The sequence below is a fragment of the Delphinapterus leucas genome, chromosome 2, assembly GCF_059928025.1.
Source record: "Delphinapterus leucas isolate spDelLeu-1000000601 "Yukka" chromosome 2, BTC_Dleu_Yukka2, whole genome shotgun sequence".
Taxonomy (NCBI): Eukaryota; Metazoa; Chordata; class Mammalia; order Artiodactyla; family Monodontidae; genus Delphinapterus; species Delphinapterus leucas.
The window spans coordinates 39,178,967-39,206,389 of NC_143130.1; the positions used below are offsets into that span (position 1 = coordinate 39,178,967).

At 46.9% G+C, this 27,423-nt stretch overlaps 1 protein-coding gene and 1 long non-coding RNA gene across 10 annotated transcripts in view; one reads left to right on the forward strand and one right to left on the reverse strand.

Annotated features, from left to right (window-relative positions):
* Nucleotides 1-1,984: 1,984 nt before the first annotated feature.
* Nucleotides 1,985-27,423, reverse strand: part of LOC111164763 (uncharacterized) — a 32,465-nt gene continuing 7,026 nt past the window's right edge. The window contains exons 4-8 of one of the 9 annotated variants that reach the window (XR_016391997.1): nucleotides 26,301-26,495; nucleotides 24,160-24,296; nucleotides 15,858-15,992; nucleotides 10,752-11,290; nucleotides 1,985-9,896 (exon numbers count right to left, since the gene is read on the reverse strand). This is a non-coding gene — a long non-coding RNA (uncharacterized LOC111164763). Of the gene's footprint in view, nucleotides 9,897-10,751; nucleotides 11,291-11,644; nucleotides 11,753-15,857; nucleotides 25,665-26,300; nucleotides 26,518-27,423 lie in introns of all 9 variants that reach the window. The other 8 variants (XR_016391996.1, XR_016391995.1, XR_016391994.1 and 5 more) reach the window with 8 other exon arrangements.
* On the forward strand, nucleotides 4,431-26,430 carry FSD2 (fibronectin type III and SPRY domain containing 2). The gene is made up of 12 exons (XM_022554647.3): nucleotides 4,431-5,153; nucleotides 5,304-5,399; nucleotides 7,079-7,309; nucleotides 8,658-8,680; nucleotides 9,707-9,828; nucleotides 11,834-11,989; nucleotides 14,412-14,546; nucleotides 15,286-15,436; nucleotides 18,102-18,235; nucleotides 20,645-20,777; nucleotides 23,290-23,466; nucleotides 25,463-26,430. Exons 1-12 carry the CDS (start codon nucleotides 4,509-4,511, stop codon nucleotides 25,713-25,715), a joined length of 2,256 nt encoding a protein of 751 aa, XP_022410355.2. The 5' UTR covers nucleotides 4,431-4,508; the 3' UTR covers nucleotides 25,716-26,430.

The window sequence follows — 27,423 nt, forward strand, 5'->3', positions numbered from 1 at the left end:
GTGGGAGACTTCTAACCTAGCCCAGGTGGGAGACGCTGAGGTCCTAGTAATAAAAACAATAATAGTAACAGTAACAACAATAACAGCAGCTAACATTTATTGAACTTACTTTGAGCCATGTACTGTGCCGAGCACTGTACACACATGTTATTTCCTCTGAATGCCAACTTTATGAGGTAGAAACTATTAATAAACCCATTACATGGACTCATGAAAGTAAGGCCTAGAGAGAGGATTTTCCCAGGGTTACACTGCTAGGAAGTAGCAGAGACAATGCAAACACAGGACTTTCTGAATCCAGACCAAAGTGACCTCAAGGAGAGGTAAGGGGAGCGGGTAGAAGGATGTTACCTGGAGATTGAGGAGACAGAACCAGGATCAGAGTTAATTGGACATTAGTTAGATTTCAGGATGTCAAGGATGAGCTCCCGGTCTCTGATTTGGGTGCTGATGGGAGTGGCTTACTAATGGCTATTAGGAACGCAGTGGTCCTCATGAGGCTGTGAAGGGCATGGGCCATGGTGGATGGGCGGGGAGCTCTCAGCAGGAAGAACAGCCTGAGCCAGGGCCTTGTGTGGGACTTACATGAAAGGATACTGAGAGAGGTCAGAAGGAACAGCAATGTCCACTGGAGAAGGCCAGGCTGTGTGGGGAGGTAGAGCTAGGATATGAGGGGTGGGGGATAACTTTCCTGATACCCAGGGGAGTTGGGACTTGCCAGCAGTGGAGTCCTCAGAATGCAGGACGTGTAGACTTTCCGCATCCTCCTGGGCAAAGCAGCACGATGCTGTGCTTACACTAGGCAGGGACTCTCCTGAGGAGAGCCATGGGGTGCACAGCCAGTGGACCATAGAGACAAAATGGTTTCAAGGAGGATTCCTGCCTACAAGGTGACACTCAGGTGTGATACTGGAGCCACAGAGGGAAACTGTGTGATTTTTGTCCATGTGACCAGAGCCTGTGCTTTAAGAGGGGGAGGTATCCTGGGGTCCCAGGACAGAGGGAAGTGGTGTCTCTGAGAAGCTGTGCACCAGCCCAGATGGGTCAATCACTTATTCACTTGTCCGGGGCCTCCTTTCCACCAGGAATCATGTCTTGTTCATTGGACCCCCAGCACCCAGCAGTCCTGTTCTCTCTCTTTTTTTAAAAAAAAAGATTTATTTTTGGCTGCATCAGCTCTTAGGTGCGGCACACAGGATCTTTGTTGAGGCATGCAGCATCTTTTCTCTCTCTAGTTGTGGCACGCGGGCTCCAGAGCATGTGGGCTCTGTAGTTTGCTGCATGCAGGCTCTCTAGTTGAGGCGTGCAAGCTCCGTAGTTGTGGAGTGTGGGCTTAGTTGCTCCGTGGCATGTGGGATCTTAGTTCCCTGACCAGGGATCGAACCTGCATCCCCTGCATTGTTAGGTGGATTCTTTACCATTGGACCACCAGGGAAGTTCCAGTCCTGTTCTCTTGAATCCACCTGAATCCACACCCCTCCAGGCCCATGAACAGTCAGGGCCGGTGTCAAGGATGATGCCCAGCGCCACAGCCTCTGAACATGGTGGGGTCACCTGTGATCTCTGTGTGAGTGCAGACTCCCAGGTCACTCCGTGTTGCCCCACAGCATGCTGGGGCAGGACTTCTGAGCCTCTGGCCTGACCAGGTGGGACCTGTAACACCCCTGGAGCAGAGAGAGCAGCCCGGAGCTAGGAGTGAGTACAGGAGAAGTGCTCCTAAGCTCGGAAGACCTGCTGCTGCTGCAGGCCTGTAAGAAGCCCCTGGAAGCGTGACCCTCTCATCCTCTCAGCTTCTATTTCCAGATCTCATTGCCCTCTACCTCATTCCCCTCCCCTGCCCCCATGATGCTGTACTAGAGCTCAAAGCAAATGTTCGTGGTGAGACACTACTTCTATGCAATGGGGTTCTTCTTCCCCACCCCCAGCTTTATTGAGATATAGTTGACATATAACTTTAAGTAAGATTAAGGTATACATGTGATGATGCGATGCACATATTTATTGCAAAATGATTACCACAATAAGGTTAGTTACAGCCTCCATCACCTCACATAATTACCTTTCTTTTATGTGTGTGGTGAGAACGTTTAAGATCTACTCTCTTAATAAACAAATGGGACCTGATGAAACTTAAAAGCTTTTGCACAGCAAAGGAAACCATAAACAAGATGAAAAGACACCCCTCAGAATGGGAGAAAATATTTGCAAATGAAGCAACTGACAAAGGATTAGTCTCCAAAATTTACAAGCAGCTCATGCAGCTCAATATCAAAAAAAACCCAAACAACCCAATCCAAAAATGGGCAGAAGACCTAAATAGACATTTCTCCAAAGAAGATATACAGATTGCCAACAAACACATGAAAGGATGCTCAACATCACTAATCATTAGAGAAATGCAAATCAAAACTACAATGAGGCATCACCTCACACCAGTCAGAATGGCCATCATCAAAAAATCTACAAACAATAAATACTGGAGAGGGTGTGGAGAAAAGGGAACCCTCTTGCACTGTTGGTGGGAATGTAAATTGATACAGCTACTATGGAGAACAGTATGGAGGTTCCTTAAAAAACTAAAAATAGAACTACCATATGACCCAGCAATCCCACTACTGGGCATATACCCTGAGAAAACCATAATTCAAAAAGAGTCATGTACTGCAATGTTCACTGCAGCTCTATTTACAATAGTCAGGACATGGAAGCAACCTAAGTGTCCATCGACAGGTGAATGGATAAAGAAGATGTGGCACATATATACAATGGAATATTACTCAGCCATAAAAAGAAATGAAATTGAGTTATTTGTAGTGAGGTGGATGGACCTAGAGTCAGTCATACAGAGTGAAGTAAGTCAGAAAGAGAAAAACAAATACCATAAGCTAACACATATTTATGGAATCTAAAAAAAAAAAAAGGTTCTGAAGAACCTAGGGGCAGGACAAGAATAAAGACACAGATGTAGAGAATGGACTTGAGGACACAGGGAGGGGGAAGGGTAAGCTGCGACGAAGTGAGAGAGTGGCATGGGCATATATACACTACCAAATGTAAAACAGATAGCTAGTGGGAAGCAGCCACATAGCACAGGGAGATCAGCTCAGTGCCTTGTGACCACCTAGAGGGGTGGGATAGGGAGGGTGGGAGGGAGACGCAAGAGGGAGGAGATATGGGGATATATGTATATGTATAGCTGATTCACTTTGTTATAAAGCAGAAACTAATACACCATTGTAAAGCAATTATATCACAGAAAAAGCATACAGTAAGTGCTCAATATGTAGTAGCTACTACTAATATTGTATTTACTGCTACTATCATTATCTCTTTCTAGATTTTGTGTACCTCCATTAAAATAGTGGACCTCATAGTCTATACATAATGAGTACTCTGTTTATTTTACTTAGTATCATATAGTAAGTCTTTTTCCAAGCTATCGTTTGCTCTCCCTAATATTTTAAAGGCTACATTATATTCTACAGGGTGTACATTTCCTACTTTACTTAACCATTCTCCTAATCATTAGTGCTTTAAAATTTTTTTTGGCTATTATAAAAAAAGGTTTTGGTGGACATTTTTATACAGAAATAATTTTTTCCACTTTTTTTTTTTTTTTTTTTGCGGTACGCGGGCCTCTCACTGCTGTGGCTTCTCCCGTTGCGGAGCACAGGCTCCGGACATGCAGGCTCAGCGGCCATGGCTCACGGGCCTAGCTTCTCTGCGGCATGTGGGATCTTTCCGGACCGGGGCACGAACCCGTGTCCCCTGCATCGACAAGCAGACTCTCAACCACTGCGCCACCAGGGAAGCCCAACATTTTTAAGGCTCTTGATCCATGCTGTCACACTTGTTTTCCAAAAAGCTGGGGCCATGCATATTCTAACCAACAACATGTAAGAGTACTCACTTCACTGGACCCTTACCCAGCCTTGGGTATCAAAAGGCAAAATGGCATCGACTTATTTGTTCTCTGCTACTCATAAGGATGAACTATTTTCCAAATGTTTTTGTACAGGTAATATTATATGCAAAAGAAATTATTTTGTAAATTCTCATTGCTCAGTAACCTACTGAGATTTTTCTTTCCAATTAATTCATATAATTTGTTTAATAATAATTGCCTGAAACACTTCCTATTATTTTGCCTTTTGAGATTTTTAGGTTTTTTCAGGTCATTTGTTAGGTTTTTAGGTTTTTTCAGGTCATTTGTTGGTCAAATCAATTTATGTGTTTGGTTTTTTTTCATAATTTCTCCTCTTTTAAGCTTAGGAAGCCCATCCTCCTATAGAAAGCAAACCTTTCTTTACAGATTGTTTAAAGTGAAACTACAACTGAGCTGCTCAGATGATTTTTTTTTTAATTGTGAATAAGTTGAGCCCAATCTAATGACCATCTACTGCAACGACCTTCTCATAAATGGGGTTTTGTGTTCTAGGATCCAGGGTGTCCACTAAGAACTGTCCAGGAAGAATCCTGCTTGTGCAGAAGTGCTGCCCAGAGCTACGATGGAGGGGGAGGCGGGAGAAGCACCAGGGCTGGGCAGGCCCGCTGCTTCCAAGGACTTTCACTTTCGTCACATGGATCTGTACGACTCTGAAGACAGACTGCAGATCTTCCCAGAAGAAGACACTCAGATGAGAAGAGAAGTAGTTCAAGCCGAAATGACCAATGAGCCAAGACAGCCCATGATAGGGAAGGCTCAGAGAGACCTTGGAGAGGAAGTGGATGAACTTGTCCATCTATATGGACTTGAAGATGATCACGAATTAGGGTATGAGTTTATTGACAAAAGCACGCCCAGAATAGAGGTTTCAGAGTATCCTCCTTATATGATGATGGGGAGAGAGCCACTGAGGGAGCGGAGAGACTGGAGACTTAGTGGCGAGGCTGCGAAGGCTGAGGACCTGGGCTTCGGGGCATGGGGCTCGGCAGGCCAGTGCCAGGACTTGCGGGAAGCCTATCGGTACACCCACGGCCATGCCAGTGAGGAGTATGAGTGCTACGTTATCCCAGAGGAGGAGGACGAGGAAGAAGCTGCCGATGTCTTCTGTGTCACTTGCAAAACTCCAATAAGAGCGTCGGGGAAGGTTCTTGTTGAGCACAAGGAGCATGAGGTGACCCCGCTCGGTAAAGCACTGGAAAGTGCCAAGGTAAATAGATCGCCCTAGTCCTCCTTTCTCTGGATATTGCATTTGAATCTCAAGTATGTAGGCAGGGAATAAATCTAAAATGCCTTCTACAAAAGAGAGAGAGAGAGAAAACATAGCATTAATGTCTTCTTGGGATCCTTTGTTTGATAGGATGAAATTCACAAAAACATGTACAAATTGGAAAAGCAGATTATTGAGATGGAAAATTTTGCAAGTCACTTGGAGGAGGTTTTCATCACGGTGGAGGTAAGAGCACGCTTGATGACCCAGTCAGATACACATTGCTTCCATCAGCTGTGTCTGGTATGAGTTAGGGAATCTGTTTTCTTGGAACATATGGTGTCAGTACTGCTCCTCTTCCCTCACCCCTTTCTGCCCTCCTGTAGCACAGTGGGCATGCAGCTATGGAAATGATTACCTGGCAGCATTCCTTACTGAACTATTAGCTCTCATGGGCTGGGTCTTTGGTGTCTTTATAGCTCCGGTCCTACTACAAGGTAGGACTCTTCCATGGGCCAGCCTGATAAGGCATTGCAAGACACCCATCCTGTCATTGATAAGTGTTCCTCGGCTGTTACCTATTTCTCACAAGATCAGTAAGTTTCTGTGCCTGTCACCAAACATGTCATGGTCCCCTGGGTGTGCCTAGTAGGTGTGAAGTCCACTGCTGTGATGCCAGCATGCAACCTAGCCATCCAGATGAGATAGCCCAGACATAAGGACCAGAGGACTTCCCCTCTCTTCATGTGGATGCTCTCCTTCTATTAATGCAGCCTCAGATTGTACCAACAGGAGCAACTCATAGGAATGAACTAAGCCCTGGGCCCCCTTCCCGTGAAGCTAGACTTTCCTCCCCACCCCCAGTCTTAAAAGGGAGGGCAGCTATTCCACTAATTCCCTATGGAAGGCACAGAGAAGGGACAAGAAGCCCTTCCACATCTAAACATAGGGTGGTGGGTGGTAGGAGGGCAAGTATACAACAGCCAGGACAGAACTCCCTACCCTCTGTACTGCCAGCTCACTCTCAGATCAGAGCAGCTTCACCCTCAGAGAGGACTCTAAGCTCTTCCTTTTACACTCAACACTGGTGGGGGTCACCTATTGCTTTTCCCTCTCTTCCACCATTCTGAGCAAGTCTTAGAATGTGTACACAGTAGGTGCTCAGTAAATACTCCGTGAATGATTGATAAGAGCCTCTTCTTTGGAAATGTCTCTGTTATCTAATAAGGATGGTATAAATCAGAACCCACAGAGCTCTCCTGGGCTTCCAATCTAATTTACGGGGACCAGGATTTGATATGGTTTAATTAATGTTTCTTACCCACTGCGTTCCAGGATTAAGTACTGGCACAACCCTCTCTCTGCCTTCCTGCCTTTTCTCATCTATTAGGCAGCACCACCCGGCTTGGCTTGTTCCCCTTCCCCTGCACCTTTTTCTTAGTTGATATGAGAATCTGGGTGATCCTGATGTTTGTATAGTCCAAGCATCAGGGAGTGGAGGTGAGTGTTACGAGATGTTGAGAGCTCAGGAGGGAAAGATAGGTGGGATTCTCCCAAGGCAGACATCTCCATGTTAAGGTCCAAAGTTCCAGTGGCAGGCTGACTCATCACTGGTAATCTTCCTGGTCGGTTGTCATGGTGATGGGAGGTGGCTAAAACAGAAGTGGGTGGGGTATGGGGAAGAGGACTGCAAAATGTGGCCAGCAGAGAAAGCAGTAATTCTTGTTAAGATTATTGCTGGGGTTCTAGCTGGAGACTCCTGGTCCTAGCTACCCTTTTGTCCACCTCAGCACCCTGGCAAGCGATGTTAAGACAACAGGGAGGGACTAAAACATCTCTGGATAGATACATTTTCATGCCCCAAATAACTCTGTAGTCAACATACATGCAGTGAAATGATGGCTGAGATCAACTATATCTTGCAGGAGAATTTTGGAAGACAAGAAAAAAACTTTGAGTCACATTACAATGAGATCTTGGAAACACTTGCTCAAAAATACGAAGAAAAAATACAAGCTCTAGGGGAGAAAAAGAAAGAGAAGCTGGAAGCCTTGTATGGACAGCTGGTCAGCTGTGGAGAAAATCTTGAAACCTGCAAAGAACTGATGGAAACAATAGAGGAGATGTGTCATGAAGAGAAAGTTGATTTCATTAAGGTCAGTAATGAAGTGAAATAATGAACTGCAATGACAATTATGATTAGAGTAGGTTAGATTGTCCTCTCTCTGCCTGGAGATGTTGGAACCAACTTTCACTGTCAGCATCCATTTGATTCCACTGGATGTATCACCATGATGATACATCCTTCGTCTCTCTGCACAGCTTCGCCATGAGTGGCTGAGCAGGCTCATACACAGCTGACCCTTCCCTCCACCATTGCTTGGCTAACACCAGAGTCTTTGTTCCTCTGTCCCGGTTACCCAGAGATCTGTGCCCTCATCGTGAAGTGGGGCAAAAACAGTGCTCTGAGGGGACTTCCCCGGCGGTCCAGTGGTTAAGACTCCGCCTTCCAATGCAGGGGGCACGGGTTCGATCCCTGGTTGGGGAACTAAGATCCCACATGCCGCAGCCAAAAATTAAAACAAACAAAAAACAGTGCTCTGAAACTTTTCTGGCCATCTCAGACAGCCTCCTGGAGGTCTGGGGAGAAAGATCTCCAGGCTAAAAAGGCACCTCCTGTCTCCCAGTTACAAGTGCAGCCACTATACATCTCACTTCATAGGCTCAGACATGCAAAAAAAAAAAAAAAATCCATCTCTTGATACCCTTGAAATCCACTTCAATTTGACCCCAAGTCCCCATGTAGCCAGACTGTGGGAATTTCAAGCTCAGAGCTGGGGTCTCCTTTCTTTACAAGGTCCCACAGGAATATGGGGCAGCAGTGGGGTCCAGTATGTGAGGGAGGGGCCCTCAGCCTCCAGAGCTTCCTAGTTACCAAATACAGCCTTTACATTGGCCACGCCACAGTGGTCCCTCCAAGCCCAACAGCGCCTGCTTCCTGCCGTGCTTGGGGTGGCCAGGGAGCCGTGACCCAAGCTGGACAGCAGGTGGGCAGGCATCATCAGAGCCCTCAGTACTACTCAGACCTTTTGAACCAATGGTTCCTCAATATCACTGTAGCTTAGTGACATAATCCAGAATGTGGAGAAAGTGATATATATGAAGACGTCTTCTCTGTTATTTATGATGGTGAGAAATTGGAAAAAACTAATATGTCCAACAGTAGAGTGAACGATGGAGTGTCTATTCAATAACTGTTACACAGTCTTTCAAATTGATGATCCAGAAGACCATTTGTAACCTGGAAAGTGCTCACATAATGTTAACGGGAAGAAACTATACAGGTGTCATAAGAGTCATTTTTGTTAGGGCTTGGGACATGGCTGATTTTTCTCTTTTACTCATTTCCAAGTTTTAACATATGTTTATATTATTATATAGTTTGAAAAAGAAATTTATTTCCAAATTCAATTCAATATTTTTTCTCTTTCTCCTCCTTTTTAGGATGCTGTGGCTATGGCTGACAGGTAATACTTTTGTTCTGACATGTATTTTCTTTTTCTGTTCCTTTTACCTCTAGATATCCAACTAGATATCAGTTCCACTTGGTTATATGCTCCCAGTTTCAGCTTTTGTGTCTGCCCCTACGAGTAAATAGCACTGGCTTTGGAAGGACAGTATGGGATCACAAGGGCCCTCTAGTACCAAATCTTAGAATCTCAGAGCTGGAAGGGAGCTTATGATGAGGCCTAGCCTGCAAGCCCAGGGTCAGATTTCCTCTCTGAGTCCCTCCTTTCAGCAGGAGGAACAGAGATCATCCCCAGCATCCCCCAGCGGGGCCAGGGCCCAGACCATGTGCTGCAGAAAGCATGCACGTTATAGAGTCACACTGGAGTTTAAATCCTGCTACCCCCATGACCTTGGGCAAGTCCAACCAGTCTAGGACCCACCTTCTTTACCTACAAACAGGGATAGCTTTATGGGAATAAAATCAGACAATGTCTGTAAAGCAACACGAACACTGAAGCTTAATAATATAAGGGTTAAGAGCATGAGTTTTGGCAAAAGACAGACATGGTTACAAATTGTGCCTCTGCTACTTACAAACCCTGTGACGGCCAGGAGCATGCGCAGGAGACCCAGAGCCCCGGTCCACGGTCATCGACTTGAGGGCACTTGACCACGTGGAGAAGGAGCCCCAGAGAGGCTGTATGTCTTTGGGGCCTGGGGTGATGTGTGGTGGGAACTCCCAGGTCAGCATCGGAGGATCTTCCAGAAGGTGTGGATCTGGGGCTCATAGGTGGACATCCTCCCGCCCCCTACCCTCTGACATGACCCCACCCCTTCTCCTCTCCTCAAAGGCGTAAACCAACCTGCCCATCCCCGTGGGTGACCTCGTAGGTCAGTCACTGAAGCAGATGCCAGCAGGCAGCCCGCAGCATGTTAAAATAAGGAAATAAAAGTTCATCTAAGAGGCCCTCATTGCTTATCACTAGTGACCCCTGAGGAGAATGCCCCTCCATTCTCATTAGTGTGTCTTTTTATACTCACAGACTTGGAAAATTCCTGAAAACAAAAACAGATGTGGAAATCTCAGCGCAGCCTGAATTTGAAGACCAGACCTTGGACTTCTCTGACGTGGAGGAGCTTATGGGCTCCATTAACACCATCCCAGGTGCGTATCTCACTTGTGTGCATACTTCACACCGGCTTCCTTGAGCTTTGAGTTAGAAACTTTGATGGCTAAAAAAAAATCATAAAGATTTAGAAACAGGCATTTTCCCCCCACCAGCTGCAGAAGCTTCATGGTTTTGTCTTTATGACTTGTAAGGGTGAAAACAGAGGCTGACCTTCCTGGGTTAAATACCCACCCTCACTCTCCAGGGTGCCAACATCTGGCTCCAGAAACTCTAATTTACTCCAAGCAAGTATCCCAGATTTTATTTCCTCGACTGTTGTATTTATGTTCCTCCCAGGTGGCTGTTTTTAGCATAGGGTTAAGAGATGGGCTTTGGAATCCTATGGAGCTGGTGAGAATCCCAGCCCTGCTACTTCCTAGCTGTGTGACCCTGGACAACTTACCTAACCTCTCTGAGCCTTGGTTTCCTTGTCTGTAAAATGGACATAATCATGACTCATGGGGACATGGTAGGAAATAAATAAGGTAATGTATGTACAGCACGTCACATGGTGCCAGGTAGCTCTTAAAAATCTTATTGTGATAACTTATTTTTAAGAATGATACTACAATTTAGCTTTTACTGATTGCTCACCTTTCCTTTCTCACCAACACCCAGCAACATTCTGAACAATGTTTTGTATATCATCTTGGTTTTTCCTTTATACAGATTTTTAAAAAATAAAAATGGAATTATTGTTTTGTAATCTGCTTTCTTTTTTTAGCAAAACAATTGTGACGAATGTTTTCTCACACTGATAAATTCTTCTACAACATCACTCTGATGGCTATATACCTTAATCTGTTTACTTAATCCCCAACTGTTGGATGCCGAGATGTTTCTAGGTTTTTCACCATTATAAACCATACTACAATGAATGTCCTTAATTATAAATCTTGGAGGCCATTCTTAGACTTACTGGGTCAAGGGGAGATTTCACTGAGCTATGAAGTCCTTTGGATGGTCTAGGGATGGTGTTGCCCAAGTAATCAGGCCCAGTCTTTTGGAAGGAAAGGCACTATCGCCCAAGTCAGCACTTGAGAAACATGGAGATTTTTCCTCATCCTCCTGTGTCCAGGTCCCATGCAGACCATCACCCTCCTGCTTCCATCTGGAGCCATCCCTCTTCTTACTGCATCCCCTGATGGGGCTGTTCTCTGCAGGGTATAGAAGGCATCTTCTGTGCATCCTGAACTCCATCACGTGGGGATACATGTTCTTTCTCTTCTCACCTTTGTCATGTTAGGGTCTTCCAGCCCCTAACCAGCAAGGAAAGGCTGAGTTCATTCTTTTAAGTCTTACCTGGACTGAACAATTTCAGAATTTGAAAATAAGGATGTTCTTGAAAGCTTGGGATGGAGGGAGGTGCTGCCATTGGAGAATTATGGAAGAAAAACAAGGAGTGTTTCTTGGTTGTGGGTGAGCCTGTGTGGGGCTTGGGGAGGCAGAAATATTAACCTACAGAGAAGAAAAGAATTAACTCAGTAGATGGACTCTAAAGAAGTTGGTTCTGAAAAGCACAATTTGGCCAAACCCAATCTTCTCTCATCATAATGAAGGAGACGGTTGTTGGATGGGTCCCCCGGAAAAAGCAAGGCATCCCTGTTAAGGCTTCTTTCACTCATCTGTTCACTCCAGGGCTGAGGGCAGTAGTGCTGTGGTCCTGGCTGTCCTGCCTCTTTGGATGGCGTCGAAGGGTCAGAGGACCTGTCCCTAGGTCAGGACTTACAAACCATACCCCAGCCTGAATTGCTGTCACCAACCCCACCTCCTCTAGCTTGTGTGGATTGGTCAAAGCAGGAACGGACATACCGGTTGCTTCAGGCTCACGGTTGGGGGGTTTGGCCTTCCCATCCCTGTCCACTCTGGGCTGCCTCTTCCATCTCCAAAGCCCAAGGATGCATTGAGGGATTGGTTGTCCTGTAAAAGGGGCCATTCCCAATTCATACCTCTACTTAAGTCTCCTCCTTTGTTTTGTTTTTCTCTGTTTTCCTTTTCTAGCTCCTTCTGCTCCAGTGATAAACCCACAGGCCCCCAACTCAGCCACAGGTTCCTCAGTCCGAGTGTGCTGGAGCTTATACTCCGATGACACCGTGGAGAGCTATCAGCTATCCTACTGGCCAGTGCAGGACAGCTCGCCTGGGAAGGACCGAGCAGGTGAGGCTCTGTCAGGAACAGAACAACGCTCCAGAACAGCTAAGGCCCCTCAGAGGCCAGGGCCCTGCCTTCCTGGAGGTTGGGAAGGTAAAGATGGGATGAACCTGTACACCTGGCTCCTTGGAGCTGTCACGATCTGGGAACTACACAGAGGATAGGATGCAGGCAGGTGAGCATGGCAGAAAGGAATAGGAAGGCAAGTTGGGGCCTGACTGGGGAGGATCACAAGGCCAGGCTAAGGTATATGGACTGTATCTACCGCTGTCGGGTCAGAGTTGTCCTTGGGATAAGTCTCTGGCTGCACTGTGTGCAAGAGGGGGGGGGACACCCCTCCTTGGAGGCCCAGCTGGATTGGCTGGGTTCTAGCAGGTTCTGGCATGTGAGCGCAGGCTGGCTCTCCTCAGAGCAACCCTGTGTTGGGAGAATCTGGAGGGTTAGTCTGCAGACCCCCATGGGGGCTGAGGGGGGGTTCTGCAGCCTGGGAGGGCTGCTCCTGATCTGATCCACATTCCTAGATGGAGCCAGCTGCTGGGAATGGCCCCCAGCCTCCACTGTGAGCAGTTCTTGGCCCATTCTCTTCCCAGGGAAATGGAGCTGGCAGGCCTGGGGTTAGGGCTGAGATACCTGCCTACCCCCCATAATAGATAAGCCAGTCTCTTATTGAGAAGGGAGAGTCAAGAGAGCAGAGGAGGGGACTTCCCTGGCGGTTCAGTGGTTAAGACTCCATGCTCCCAATGCAGGGGGGCATGGGTTCGATCCCTGGTTGGGGAACTAAGATCCCACAGGCCGCATGGTGCAGCCAAAAAAAAAAAAAAGAGAGAGAGAGAGCAGAGGAGCCCCAGTTGAGCATCTGAAGGAATCAGGGATTAGGGCCAGCCTGGCAGGGCCTGTTCTGTGTGCATGGGGTCAGAGTGAGATTGCTGGAAAGGGATTTAGAGATTTCCATTTTATGGATGAGGAATCTGGGACCTAGAGAAATGAGCTGTCTGTGGGGACACTGTGAGTTACGGCAGAACCAGGATGAGAATCAAGTCCGCAGGCTCCCTGCCCAGAGCTCTTCTCCTTGTACCGGGTTGTGCAGGTGGAGGGTTCTATGTGCCGAAGGGGAGGATGGTTTATCTGCCCAGGGATTTGGAAGGAAGGGGAATCCTTGAGAAAAGTAAGTTTAAGCAATGATGAGGAAGAGTGAGGGTGGTCAGAATAAGGACTAAAGAGGGTGTTGCGGAGGGGGTGGGGTGGGGGAAGGGGAGATTTGAAAAGGGAGATTGTGGACCAAAAAGTCAGATCTGATCGATCAGTCAGTTTTTGCCACAAATCAACCCTGTTGGTACCCTCTGCAGAAGAGGCCATTGTGTTGGGGCTTTGTCCTGGGGATCAATGAAGATCTTTAATGGATCACTTTGTTATAAAGGAACTGATATCAGAGGGTGGATTAATGACTTATTACTGCCTTTCAAGAGTCTGGGGATGTTTGGACGTGTATCAGTTAGCTTTTGCTGTGTAACAACACCCCCAAACACACACATGTACACAACATATTGGCTAAAAATGACAAATATTTATATTCTTTCATTTGTTGGGAGGGGCAGAACAGGGGTAGGAAATTCAGAGGTACAAACTACTATGTATAAAATAAATAAGCTACAAGGCTATATTGCACAGCACAGGGAATATATCCAACATTTTATAATAACTTTAACTGGAGTATGATCTATAAAAGTATTGAATCATTATGTTGTATACCTGAAACTAACATTGTAAATCAAAGGTACTTCAATTTTTAAAATGACATTTATCCAAGAGTTTGCATGCCACAACTAAGAAGCCCGTGTGCCACAATGAAGATCCTGTGTGCTGCAGCTAAAACCCGGCACAGCCAAAATAAATAAATAAAATTTAAAAATAAAATAAAATGGCATTTATGATTTATTATAATTCTATGAATTGGCTGGACAGTTCTTCTGGTCTGGGTCAGCTTGGTAGGGCTGGATGGGCTAGGATGGCCTTGCTTATATGTCTAGGGCCTCAGTTGCAACGGCTGAGGCCTCTATCCATGTGATCTCATCCTCTAGGAGGCTGGCTGAAGGTTGTTCCCATGGAAGTGGAAGCATTCCTGGCAGGAAGAAGACAAGGCCCCTGTGCACCAGCACCTCCCAAATCTCTGTTTGTACCATGTTTGCTACAGTCCCATTGGCCAAAGCAAGTCACATGGTTAAGCCCAGCTTCAAGGCATAGTGGGAAAGACCAGACCTCTCAATGGAAGGATCAGCCGAGTCACGCTGCCGAGGGGCATGCATACACAGATGGGAGGAATTGGTGGCCAGTTCTGTATCCATTACAGGGGAAATAGATTACAGCGCAATGAACTTGGAGCCAGTTGGCCTATTTTAAGGTTGAATACTTGTCTTTATTTTTTCCCCAGAGTTTACGATGACGGTCAAAGAAACATATTGCTCAGTGACAAACCTTGTGCCAAATACCCAGTATGAATTTTTGGTCACAGCTCAGAACAGGGCTGGCCTCAGCCCCGCCAGTGAGTGTGCAGTGTACATGACAGGTAAGGGGGCCATTTGTTTCTGTAGCAGGACCTTCACTGAAGGGGACACAAGAGTCACGGCTTCCTTGACGTGGCAGGGCTCTTGATTTCCCTTGGAAGGGCAGGAATACCTTTGCATTTTTTTCTTTCATTTAATACACCAAATCTATATGCCTGATATGGCAGGGACATTTTCTCACAGTTGGTCTCAAAATATCAAAAAGTACTGCTCTTGGACACAGTACCATTTGAACCTTGCAACCATCCTCCATTTCAGGAACATCTGAAAGGGATTCCCTGGTGTCTCAGTCCATTTGGGCTGTTATAACAGAATCCTACAGATTGGGTGGCTTATAAACAACAGAAATTTATTTCTCATGGGTCTGGAGGCTGGGAAGTCCAAGATCAAGGTGCCAGCAGATTCAGTGTCTGGTGAGGACCCTTCCTGGTTCAGAGTCAACTGTCTTTTTTGCTGTGTCCTCACATGGCAGAAAGGGGCAAGGGAGCTCATTGGGTTTTCTTGTATAATAAACCCCTTTGACCCTCATGACCTAATCACTTCTCAAAGACTCCAGATACCATCACATTGGGGAATAGGTTTCAACATATGAATTTGGATGGGGACACAAATGTTCAGTCTATAGCTTTATTGCACTGAATCTCTTGTAGGAAGAGAGTGCTTGCGATGTCTGCCCATGCTCTGGCCCACAGGGCTGGATGTGAACAGGTTTGTTCATCTCTCCCTTTCCCCTGCATTTAGCGCCTTGTCCCCCCATTATGAAAAGCAAAGAGATAAGGAGCTGTGAAGAGGCTGCGCTGATCTGCTGGGAGTCTGGGAACCTGAATCCTGTGGACTCATACACGGTGGAGTTGACCCAGGCAAAAGTGCCGGGAGCCTCGGGCGTAACTGAGTGAGTCATGAGGGGCGTTGGCTGGGCACGAGAGGCCTTGACACAGAGACACAGCTTAGGAAATGTGTGGAGTCTGGAGAGAAGGTCAGAATTTGTGACACACAGGAACCTTAATTTTGTGAGAAATAGCTGGAATGCTACCATTGAAGGTGAATGATGGATGAGTGAATAAATGGTAAACCTCAGGTTTGCTTTCTTAGCACAACCAAGGTTTACCATCATTCATTCAATAAGTATTGAGCGCATAGGTGGTGCCTGGGCGTTGGTGAACCAGACAGACAAATTCCCCACCCTTCCAGAGCTAACAGTCGAGTGGGGGGAAATAAACCAAAACCAAGAAAACAAATGCTTAAAATACACAGTGCTATGAACGGAAAAGAAACTCAATGAAATAGGGAATGCGGTGGAGGTGGGGGCTTACTTTGGAAGAGTAGACGTCTGAACTGACACCTGATGCGTGGGAAGGGTTGAGGCCTGAGACAGTGGATGGAGGCAGCACCTGGCCCCTGGGCAGGCGTGAGCTTCCTGTACTGGAGGAACCAGGAGACCCACCTGGCTGGAATTTAAGAAGTAGAGAGGACTGTGAGAGGCAGAAGTAAAAGAGATTAGATTTCAATGTACAAAGAACATCATGTCCATGGTAGAAGGCTGTCTGGAGGCTCACATTCCCCTTTGGTTGGCAGAGATCTGGAGGGGTTCACAGATAAAAGAAGGCTGTACTCAGTGACCACAATGGCCTGCAGATCCTACGAATCTACAGCTGTGTACAGTGGAGGAAACATGGATGTACCTCTGGGTTACAACCAGGCAGTGCAGAAGCTTGTGGAAGGGGAATGAACCAGGCAGCCCGGTACCAGCCACCAAGTCCCAGGGGCTGCCCTGCTGTGTACCTACCCAGCTCTGGAGAAATGGAAGAGAGGGGTTTGGTGTCAACAGATTCTTCCATGCTAAATTCAGGGTTTGGGCCGTGGCCATCTATCCCACGCACCCATTTGCCCCAGGTAGAATCCATATGTCCACAAGAACATCAGGGCTGCTGACCTTGGCTGCTGATCTACTTCTGGGGATCCTCAGAAGCAGGGCAGTGAGTCCAGTGGTCTGGCCACCTGAAAGGTTTGGATTTCCTTTGCAACTTGTGCTGATACTTTAAGGGCACCTGATACCTGGGACCAGCCCATTATGATTGGGGTCATCAGAAGGCTGGTCAGTGACCTAGGTGATCTGGGATGGTGCTGACTCTCCTAGTATAAACCTAATCATGGCATCCTGTTGCTCTGGAGAAAAGACAAAATTCCTTCACAGGCTCTGGCCCCTTTCTGTCTCTCCAGGTTAACCACGCCAGCTCTCCCTCCCTCTCTGGCCCCAACCACATTGGTCATATTTTAGTTCCTCCTACTTTCCATGCTTCTTCCCGCCACAGGACCTTTGCACATGCTTCTTCTATGTAGGAGACTCTTCTACTCTCTTTTTATCCAATTACCTCCTCGTCATTCTTCAGAGTTCAGCTCAAAAGTCACCTCTCCCCTACTATACCTTCTATAGTACACCATCAACTTGTCATGGTTACCATCTTATGTTTCTTCCAGTGATGGCTTGAGAAATGCCTCTCTTCTAGACTGTAAGTTCTATGAGGGCAGGGACTACATTAATTTTCCCTAGGGCCTCCCTATACAGTCTCTGAAACCTAAGGTGTTTAGCTAATACTTATTGAATGAAGGGACTTCCCTGGTGGCGCAGTGGTTAAGACTCTGTACTCCCAATGCAGGGGCCAGGGTTCGACCCCTGGTCAGGGAACTAGATCCCACTTGCATGCTGCAATTCAGAGTTTGCATGCCACAACTAAGGAGACCTTGAGCCGCAACTAAGGAGCCAGCGAGCTGCAACTAAGGAGCCCGCCTGCTGCAACTAAGACCCAGAGTAACCAAATAAATAAATAAAATAAAAAATACTTATGGAATGAATATGTAAAAGTGCCCCTCTGCCCAGAACTATAGCCTCAGAGTGACCTGGATATCCCGGCCTCGCCAGGTGTGGGTGTTGTATCTGTAAATGGGCATCACCCTGAAGGCTTCTCTTTCCTACTGAACTGAAATAGGGTTGGCAGCTGCAGGAGTACAGACAGTGGCAACCATGGGCTTGTAATCCTGTATTGTACCACTTACATAAATTGGATTATTCCCAGTAGGTAGCTGCCCTCAAAGAGGTTAATAGCAGTGGGCTTCTGTGAGCCTTTCAGCTCTAGCCAGATCATTTGTTCATAAACGCAGACTGAGAGCCTGCTAGGGGCCCATCGCTGTGCTTATGTAAGTGGTACTTGACCCCTGCCCTCAGAGAGGTTGTGGCCCTACCAGACAGACTGAGACACACTGGATTCAACTGCATGCATGCCCCGGCCATGCAGCATTAGACAAGGTGCCTGGGACACGGGGTGGGGAGCTTGGAGGGGAGAGAGCCACAGACAGAAGGAATACAAAGAAATGAGGAAAGTGGACCTGAGTGGGAGGGAGCACTGAGGGGGTCAACACTCCTGCCTGCACCGCTGCTGGAGGTCAGAGAACAGGGGTGGTGGCGGGGGGAGTTAAAAATACCTGCTCTGAAAGGGAGGCCTGGTGCTTGGGCCTGGCTGCCCCGGCCCCAGGGTGACTTCAGCTGCCTCCTTGCCCAGGTCCGTTGTGGGCATTCCCACCTGCGAGTGCCTGGTGCAGCTACAGCCCCGGCAGAGCTACACCATCTACGTGCGAGCCCTCAACGTGGGGGGCCCCAGCGCAAGGAGCGAGCCTGCTACAGTCCACACCACAGGTCTGTGACCCCCGCCGCATACTCTCTGGGCCCAAAGTGACCCCCTTGTAGCAGACCCAGGGCTGCTATGACTTCATTGTTAAATCGATAAATGTTCACTGATATGAACACATGGCAAATCAGGCTGGGAAGGGGCTCAGGGGTGATCAAAGCCCTGGGGTCCCATTTTACAGAAGGGGAGACCGAAGGCCCAAGTCATACAGCAATGGGGTGGCTGAGCAAGCATCAGAACTCAGGGTTTTTCTCCATGACCTTCAGGTGGACTAGAGGCTTGTCACACTGGACCTGGGTGGCCCAGAAACCACATTTCACACAGGCTGAACACCACCCCTGGGACATGGTCTTTATGAAATTCTCAGGAAGAGCCATGGGCCATGGATTATCTCCCTGCTATCGGCCCAAACATCTCCTTACCCACAGGCCCAACATAGCTCTGGATGCCTTAGTGGGTGCCCACATCCACGTCCAGCTCCCACCCCCTGCCCGCACTTGCCATCAGCACGTCATGGAATCGTCACATCTCATGTTCAAGTCCTGAGTCAGCAGAGATATCACTAGAAACATTCCATGCATCTCCTGCTATCCCAGCACTGCCACGGCTCTGGGTTCTAAGCTTTGCTAAGGTGCGCTAAAGCCAGGTGGCTCTTCCCACACCTCACAGAGCAAGCCCAGCTCAGGCCAGCTGCAGACTGGGTGACAGGCAGGTAAGAAGCAGAAGGAGGGAGCCTGGGCCCAGGGCTCAGGGGACATCGTTCCTTTGGCTGGGCTCTTTCACTGAGGGATGTAGGGTCATTTTGTCCTCATTTCCAATACCAGGAGGAAAGGTATGCGATTAGTCCCCACTTATGTTCCTTCCACAGAAATGCGAAAAACAAGTTACGTGGCTGCCAAAGGCAGTAGGGGTTAGGGCTGGGATTGGGACTCAGGTTTTTCTTTTATATTGTGATGGAACTTTCCTTTGGTTGATTGGCATTTCTAATTTCTTGTGCTGACTTGGTGTTTTGAAATGTCAAATTCTGGCTGTTTCGATAAAAGAGAACAGAGCAAAAGGTACAGTCAGCCCTTGGTTATTATTGTCTCTGAATTCCTTTGTTCAAATAATTTGTTAAGAGTGTATTTACAAAAAACTTGAATAAACATGAATCGGCAAAAGACATATCTATCCGTTCAAAAAACGATCCTTGTTTGGGCCTAAGAGAGCAGGCAGTAAGGGCCATGCCTGTCAGCTGCAAGGTGGGAACCTGCCTCCCCCGGTCCGTCCGCTCAGATAGCAAATGAAATTTCCAGGAGCATCGAATTGTGGAAATAAATGTGGACAGCTTGGGGCTTCCCTGGTGGTGCAGTGGTTAAGAATCTGCCCGCCAATGCAGGGGACACAGGTTCGATCCCTGATCTGGGAAGATCCCACATGCCACGGAGCAACTAAGCCCGTGCACCACAACTACTGAGCATGCGCTCTAGAGCCCGTGAGCCACAACTACTGAAGCCCGCGCGCCTAGACCCTGTGCTCTGTAACAAGACAAGCCACCGCAATGAGAAGCCCGCGCACCACAATGAAGAGTAGCCCCCGCTCGTTGCAACTAGAGAAAGCCCGTGCACAGCAACCAAGACCCAACGCAGCCAAAAAAGAAAAAAAAAAAAGTGAACAGCTTGATGGCGAGGCCTGAAGTAGAATTTGAAGCAATGAACATGACAGAATGGGAACAGAGGAGCTTGACTAAGAGACAATGATGGAGAATGAGTTACTATGTCCCTAAACAAAGGATTTTTAAAAAAACTAATTTCTTATTAAACCCATTCGGTACCTATTTTTTTTTTTTTTTTTGACGTGCTTTGTTTTAACCATGATTTGGAGAGGGTTACAATCTCCTTCCTTCTCCCCGGCTGCCCTAATTGAAAGTTGAATGTGGAATTTTGCTAACCTTTGTCAAATTGATCGTTAAGAATTTCCTCAATTGCTATTCCTCTTGGCAAGTAGGTTAGAAATTCCTGTTCACCAGCAAGTATTTACAGCCTCCCATTTAAGGGCTCAGCCACTGGAATCAGAGGGGCTTGGGGTTCGAATTTGAGTTCTGTCACCTGCCAGCTGACTTCTCAACCACCCTGCACCTCAGTTTTCTTCTCTACAAGATGGAAATACTAACCCCTGGGTACTCGTAAGGAGTGAATGAGATAAGAGTTACCGCTTAGCTCAGTACTAGACTCACAGTAACCCCCAACACATGTTAACCGCCACCATTATTAGCATGAGGGTCACTACCACGCAAAGTCCAGGCTCACGTGTATCGTGCAGGAAGCTGAGCCGGCCACGCGTGGTGAAGCCTCGGCCCGCACGGAGCGCAAAGTGGAGAAAGCAGAGTGACTGGCTGTTGGGGGGTGTGTGTGTCTGTGTGCTTCCTCCCCTCGCAGGCAGCTACTTTCGCCTGAACGAGCACACCTGCCATCCCTGGCTGACCGTTTCTGAAGATGGGCTTACAGTGGTACGAAGTGAGAGGAAAGCCCCCGCCAGGGAGCCGCTCCCCAGCGACACCCGCTTTACCAGGTACTGTATCAGCCCCTCACCCACCTGAACAGTCTGTGAACCAGCCTAATACATGCTGTTATTCGGGTAAAGTTGGATTATGACACATGCAGCCTTGAAGGGGGCTTCAGGCTCACTCCAAGAAATGAGTGAGGGGGAGGGGATGGTGGGGAGCAGAGGCTGGGGAGAGGGGAGTAGGGGGTCTGGCTGGTGCCAGCAGAGGAGACGTGTTGTGGCCTCTGAGGTGGAGTCCTGGGCTCCCAGGGCTGGAGGGTCACACCGTCAGGCCGTGAGAGAGCAGCAAGGACCCAGGTCCCCCAGTGCTTGGCCCAGAGCTCTCTCTCCCACACTGTGATACTACCTAACAAAAGCCCTGGTGAAAAACCAGCCCAAAGCTGGTGGAGGGAATGGTGGTCGTGCTAGTGCACGACCTGAGAGAGGGCCGTCCATCAAAGATGCGCCTTGTCTGTCTGGATCTGCGCTATCTCCAGAGCTTAGTACTCAAGATCAAAATGATGCATTTGTAACTCATTTCTTTCCAAATGCTTAAAGAAGACTTAAAATAGGGGGCAAGGGACTTCCCTGGCGGTCCAGTGGTTAAGACTTCACTTTACAATGCAGGGGGTGCGTGTTCGATCCCTGATTGGGGAGCTAAGAGCCCACATGCCTCGTGACCAAAACAAAACCAAAAGAAATAAAGAGAACAGAAAAAATATTGTAACAAATTCAATATAGGCTTTAAAAATGGTCCACATCAAAAAAAATCTACCAAAAAAAAAAACGGGGCAAATATGCCCTACTGAAATAGAAAAATCACAGCGATAGATGAAAAAAAAAAGAACACAGCTTAACTTCAAGGGCTAATTTCTGTTTCCAAGATTAAACATTAAACACAGCTCTTAGCTTCCTGGTAATCAGGATGAAAAGAATTCTCGGTGGGTTGGTCTTAGAGTCAGGAGGATCTTAAAAGGAAGGAAAGGACTCTCTTAGGGGGGCCGGAGGGGCCACCGATGGAAAACTGCATCCAGCCTCCCTGCCTGGGTCCTGGACTGTCCTGCAGCCGACACTTCCTCTGACACTCGCTCCCTGCTGGCCTTCTTACTGCATGTGTGTTACATACTTACTATATGTAAGTGTTAGCGTGTGACAGCAGAACAGCACACAGTACAGTGGAACACAACTTTACCCTTTCCTGCCTCTGCCCACTCAACCCAGGGTTGGGGGGCACAGAGAGGATTAAGAAGCAATAAAGTCCTTACCTGCGTTAAAAAAACAGAATGCAACTGATCAAATCTTAAAGATCCTATTGGCTTTTTTTCAATAATTCATGAGTTGGGCAGCCTCTAATCTACAGCATTTCTATGGCGGGTCTCCTTCATATGTGGTCCTCTGAAAACGCACACCTTTGACCAGGCCACTGCCACTTCACTCTTTGTGTGGATTATAAGACAGCTCTCTGGGTAGACACAGCCTCAAGCATCTTCAGCTTCAACCCTTTGGTGTTGCACTAAAAGTTGCAAAACCAGTTTTTGGCCATGTCTTTTGAAAGTCCTGTGTAGGTGGTCCAGCATCTCATACTGTAATATGGGAGTACTTATCACCTACTGTTCCGGTCTTGGCTTTTGGGGTTCCAGCCAAGCTGAGTTAGAGTCCCATTTTAATATCCTGTTACCAGTACATCTGTTGACCCATGAAATAATGTGCTGTGTGCTGGGGGTAAAGAGACAAAGATAGTCCCTGGGCCTCCCTACTGGCGCAGTGGTTAGGAATCCGCCTGCTAATGCAGGAGACATGGGTTCGTGTCCCGGTCCGGGAAGATCCCACATGCCACGGAGCGGCTAGGCCCGTGAGCCATGGCTACTGAGCCTGCACGTCCGGAGCCTGTGCTCCGCAATGGGAGAGGCCACAACAGTGAGAGGCCCGCGTACCGCAAAAAAAAAAAAAGAAGTGTGAACTGGGGACGGAGGGGGAGAGGCAGATGGGGAACAAGGAGACCAGAAGCAAGTGCTGGCCAGCTCGTGAACCTCAAGCATATGGTTCCATCGACCGTGCTGTGTTCTGTTAGGTTTCAGTCCCTTTCTTTTTTTTTTTTTTGGCCACGCCTTGTGGCATGTGGAATCTTAGTTCTCCAATCAGGGATCGAACCCACACCCCCTGCAGTGGAAGCGCAGAGTCTTAACCTCTGGACTACCAGGGAAGTCCTCAATCCAAGAATCTTTCTTCATGAACAAGTGAACCAAACCTTATTGTTACTATAAAAGCCCAATCACTGTAAAAAGCAAACAGAACCTTTTCTATTGGCTTGTCTCCTCCTCACCTATAACCAGCAGTATAATAATCCTCTTCTAATCGTCAGCGTCAGTCAAGTGAGCTTTGATAGTTAGGGCCGTGCTGCTTTACAAGTGGGTGTTCAAACACCTGCCTCCACACTTCTAGGCCACCTACTGACTGACCCCAGCAGTTGGTGTCACTCACCTGCACAGCCAGGCTTGGGTCACCCCAAATCACAGATGCTTCTACTTTCTAAAACCAGGTGTGTTGCTGTCATGGGAGACCTAATTCCAGTCCGAGGGCGCCATTACTGGGAGGTGGAGGTGGACGAGTGTTTGGATTACACGGTGGGTGTGGCCTTTGAAGATGTCCCTAAACAGGAAGACCTGGGAGCAAACCGCCTCTCCTGGTGCATGAGGCACACATTTGCATCATCAAGGTAAGGTGAAATCTGGATACCCAAGATTAAAAGGTGCTTTGAAAAGAACAGAGCGAGAGGTTTCCACTAGTAGTAACTAAGGCCCACGTTATGTTTTCTAAAATATGCTAAGATATTTCAGGACTCATTTCCAGCCCCCTTCCTTAAAGTCCAGATGGAAAGAGAAAGCAGCTCTGGGTACTTCCAATAAAATAGCTAAAATTCATGGAGTACTTATTCTACGCTAAGCACTGTTCTACACTCTTACACATACTATCTCGTTTACTTCCCACAATTGTATTATCCCATTTTAAAGATAAGAAAGCTATGCCCCACAGCAGTTCAATAATCTAACCAGCATGGATTCAGAGCTTGGATTCAAACCCAGGCAGTCTGGCTCCAAAGACAGCATTTTTCACCACTAAGTGATTGGTTTTGCACTTATGTTCAACTTCATTGTTACTAAATGAATAGTTTGCTTTGAAGCCCCAATTCCATCTTTTTTAGTAGATGTGGGCAGAGGCTTAATGGTTATGGTTAATTCCGGTTTGCTTCTGTCGCTAAGCATTCTATCCTCTACTGGAGTAGTTCCATAAAGCTGGGAAAATCCATGAGGCCCAGGCTAGTAGACATTTCAGACTTAGAAGGCCATGGGTGCAACCACTCTCCATCTCAAAAATTGCAAAAATTTTTACCACACCAGTTTCCCAGTACCGTGGGTACTATGGGGCCTCTGATCCTCGACTTGCTGAATCCTATTGTTTCATCCAATGTTTTGTGCCCAGGAGCCTCCATCGTGGTTAGTTAAATGTTGTCATGCCTAAGCAAAGGTGAGAAGAGCAACTTTCCTCCTGTAAGATATTAAAACTAAAATCAGCTCTATTAAGCCCAGCTTGAGGAATGAAAGAAATCCCGTTCACTGAGCCACATACTGTTTTTGGATATTCTGCCTGAAGTAAGACTAAAAAAATCAGTCTCCTCTCCTAGTTGGTTAAGAACAAGGGGCAGGGAACAACTGAAGGCGCATATAGGATGACGAGGAGTCTGTGTGGAGTGGGAGAGGTGAGGTTAAAAGACAGAAGGGTGGGAACACAAGACAGAGTGAAAAAGGAAGGGTGAAAAGCCCAGTGCTAGAGCAGAAGTTTGTAGTCTCACCTTGGAAAGATGTCCGGGGAAGGGGGGGGGGTGGTGGTATTTGTGTGTGTCTCTTAACAGTGGAGGACTCGTATTTTTTGGTTCATAGTCTTAGACTGTATTGGTGGTGAGAGGGAAAGTAGAGGGAAGGGCTCATTCAGTTTCTGTTGACTGCTCAGTTAAGAAAAAAACAAGGTGCACTGGGATGGAAAGAGGCTGGTTTGTTCCGACACATCTGGATCATATTCTAAGCGTTCACCCCAGCCATGTGGACCAGCATGCTGGCACACAGAACTTCAAACATCCATAGGGGGCAGAGCTAGGAAATTCCTGTGGCCGCCTTTGGTTTCGGCCATTTTCAAAGCACAAAGAAGTACCCTGCCTTCATGAGAGGGTGCTGGTGCTATACAATACTGAGTGGTGACAGGCCCCCAGGTGCCCCCCTTAGTTTGAAAGTTTAGGAAAGGGATGCCTCAGAGTACTTGTGCACAGATTATACCAAAAGGCCCAATTTATTACATGAAAGATCATGAGGTTTCCTGTTTCAAATGTCTTTATTACAAGGGATTTACACATCTGAACCTTGAAATCCACATTTTTAAACGTATTTCTATACAAATTTTGATGCAATATGAGTTTATGATACTGTATGTTAAGTTTCTGCGGTTAAGTGGCTGCTCAAAAACAGAGTTTTGAAATATAAGTTTCTTAGGACACGTTTTAGAAAAGAGATATATAGTTTGAGAAATGGCCTGTTACTTTGATAGTCATTTAATAAAAGAAAATGATATAATTACAGGAGTATTTGAAAATTGAAAATGTTCTGTAAACAGCCCATCTACAGAATTTCTGAAGCTTTGTTATATCAACGTTTAATCTTTAGGCATAAGTATGAATTTCTACACAACAAGATGACTCCAGATATAAGGATAACGGTTTCCCCAAGGAAGATTGGAATTCTATTAGATTACGAAAATTCAAAATTGTCATTTTTCAACGTGGACATTTCTCAGCATCTGTACACGTTCAGTTGTCAGCTTCACCTATTTGTGCATCCCTGTTTTTCTTTGGAAAAGCCTGGATGTCTAAAGATACACAATGGCATTTCAATGCCAAAGCGCGTCACTTTCTATTAGACCATTCTGATGCCCAGCTTCCTGTCTCTTTTCTGTACCTACCCCTCTCCCAGCCACTCACGCCTCAGCTGCCTGAACTTGGCATTCAAGCACCATGCACCCAGCTCATCATTTATGGTTCATGTTGTTTATCTGCCAGACTGTTGTGGGGGCATTCATTTCACCTGACTTGGATCCTGTGTGCTGCCACCTGTGTGATGCTAGGTTAGTCAGTTCTGGCTGTAAAATGACGGCTCAGACTAAATGAACTCAAAGGTCTTTCAGGTTGTCAAACTGTATTGGTCTATCTGTGCATAAGCAAAGTATCTGAGTCCCCAAGGCCTACAGAGCTTGGGGGAGAAGGAGGGAAGAGATACATAAGTGTTAGTGGCTCCAGGCGCCCCAGCACTTGTGACATTTCATTAGTCAGCCAAGAACAGGCGTAAGAAGGCAGGAGGCCACCCACAAAGAGAACCAGGGTAGCCACGTGCCGTGCTCAGCAGCCTTCTCCTCTCCTGTTTTCCCAGTAGTCAGTGGCACTCCGGTGAGGTTTCTCCCACCGAACACTGTTTCTAAAAACCTGCTCCTCTACTTCATGGTACTTACCCTCTTTAATTTTGAAATGATCTTTGTAACACCTAATTCCATGAAGGCAGGACAGTATCTGTCTTGTTCATCACTCAATCCCCAAGGGCTAACACGTGCACACCAAATACTTGTTTCATCCAGCCACCGCTCTTCGGCCTCTCACTGCTCTCCATGTGAGGGCTGGCAGGGCTTGTTCAAACTATAGCAGAAGACCTATGGCAGGAGAGGGACAAACCTGAGGGGGGGGCAGTATGAAGGAAGAGAGGGGCAACTGTGGCTAGATGGCAAGACTGGTAAAAATGCAACATTACCTACTACTACATGCTTCCTGGTGTCACACAACAGCCTACACATAAATAATAATAAATGTGTTGCTTTCACTATGTGCACGTTTGGGGTAGGGGGGCTAAGGTCTGGTAAAAAATAGACAACAGTTGCAACTGATTCTAGGAACTGTCCTATAATGTAAAGAGAACCAGATTTGAAATCAGAAGACCTGAGTTTGATTGCTATTTTGTAGCGACTCTGCGACCACTGAAAAGTCACATTATCTCCCTGAGCTCTGTTTCTCTTTAAACAAAGAGAAAAATAAAATTTGTCTTATAGGATGGGAGATTTAATGACAAACATGAGAATGCATAACAGTGTATGACATATAGCAAATGCACAACAATCTTTTAAGAGAAAACATCAGTCTACCAAGTGCAAAGCTGAGCCCTGGTAGGAGAGGTGGTCTCTAGCCAGCACCTTTGGGCATCCTGCCTCACTGGTCTCATGCTATTTTGTGACCTCGATGCCCAGCTCCCTTGGCTGCATTTCTGGTTCTCCAGTTCAAGTTTCCAGTTGCCACTTAAAGCTCTGCACACACAGCATTTTCATGCTTACCAGTCAAGATGCAGAGTAAATGACTCCACCTGTAAAGCAATTCTCAGGGACAATTTAGTATCGTGCCCTGTAGATGCTTCTCTAAACATATATGCCCCTGATCTCATCTCTTAAAGTTTTATGTTAACTGAAAAATCTTTCACCTTAAAGATTTTCACTTTCATGTTTCCCAGTACACTCAAAGTCTGACACAAGGAGCACCTCGTCTCCTATCTCAAAACTCTGCCTATTGGTATAAACAGAAGTTCAGATTCTT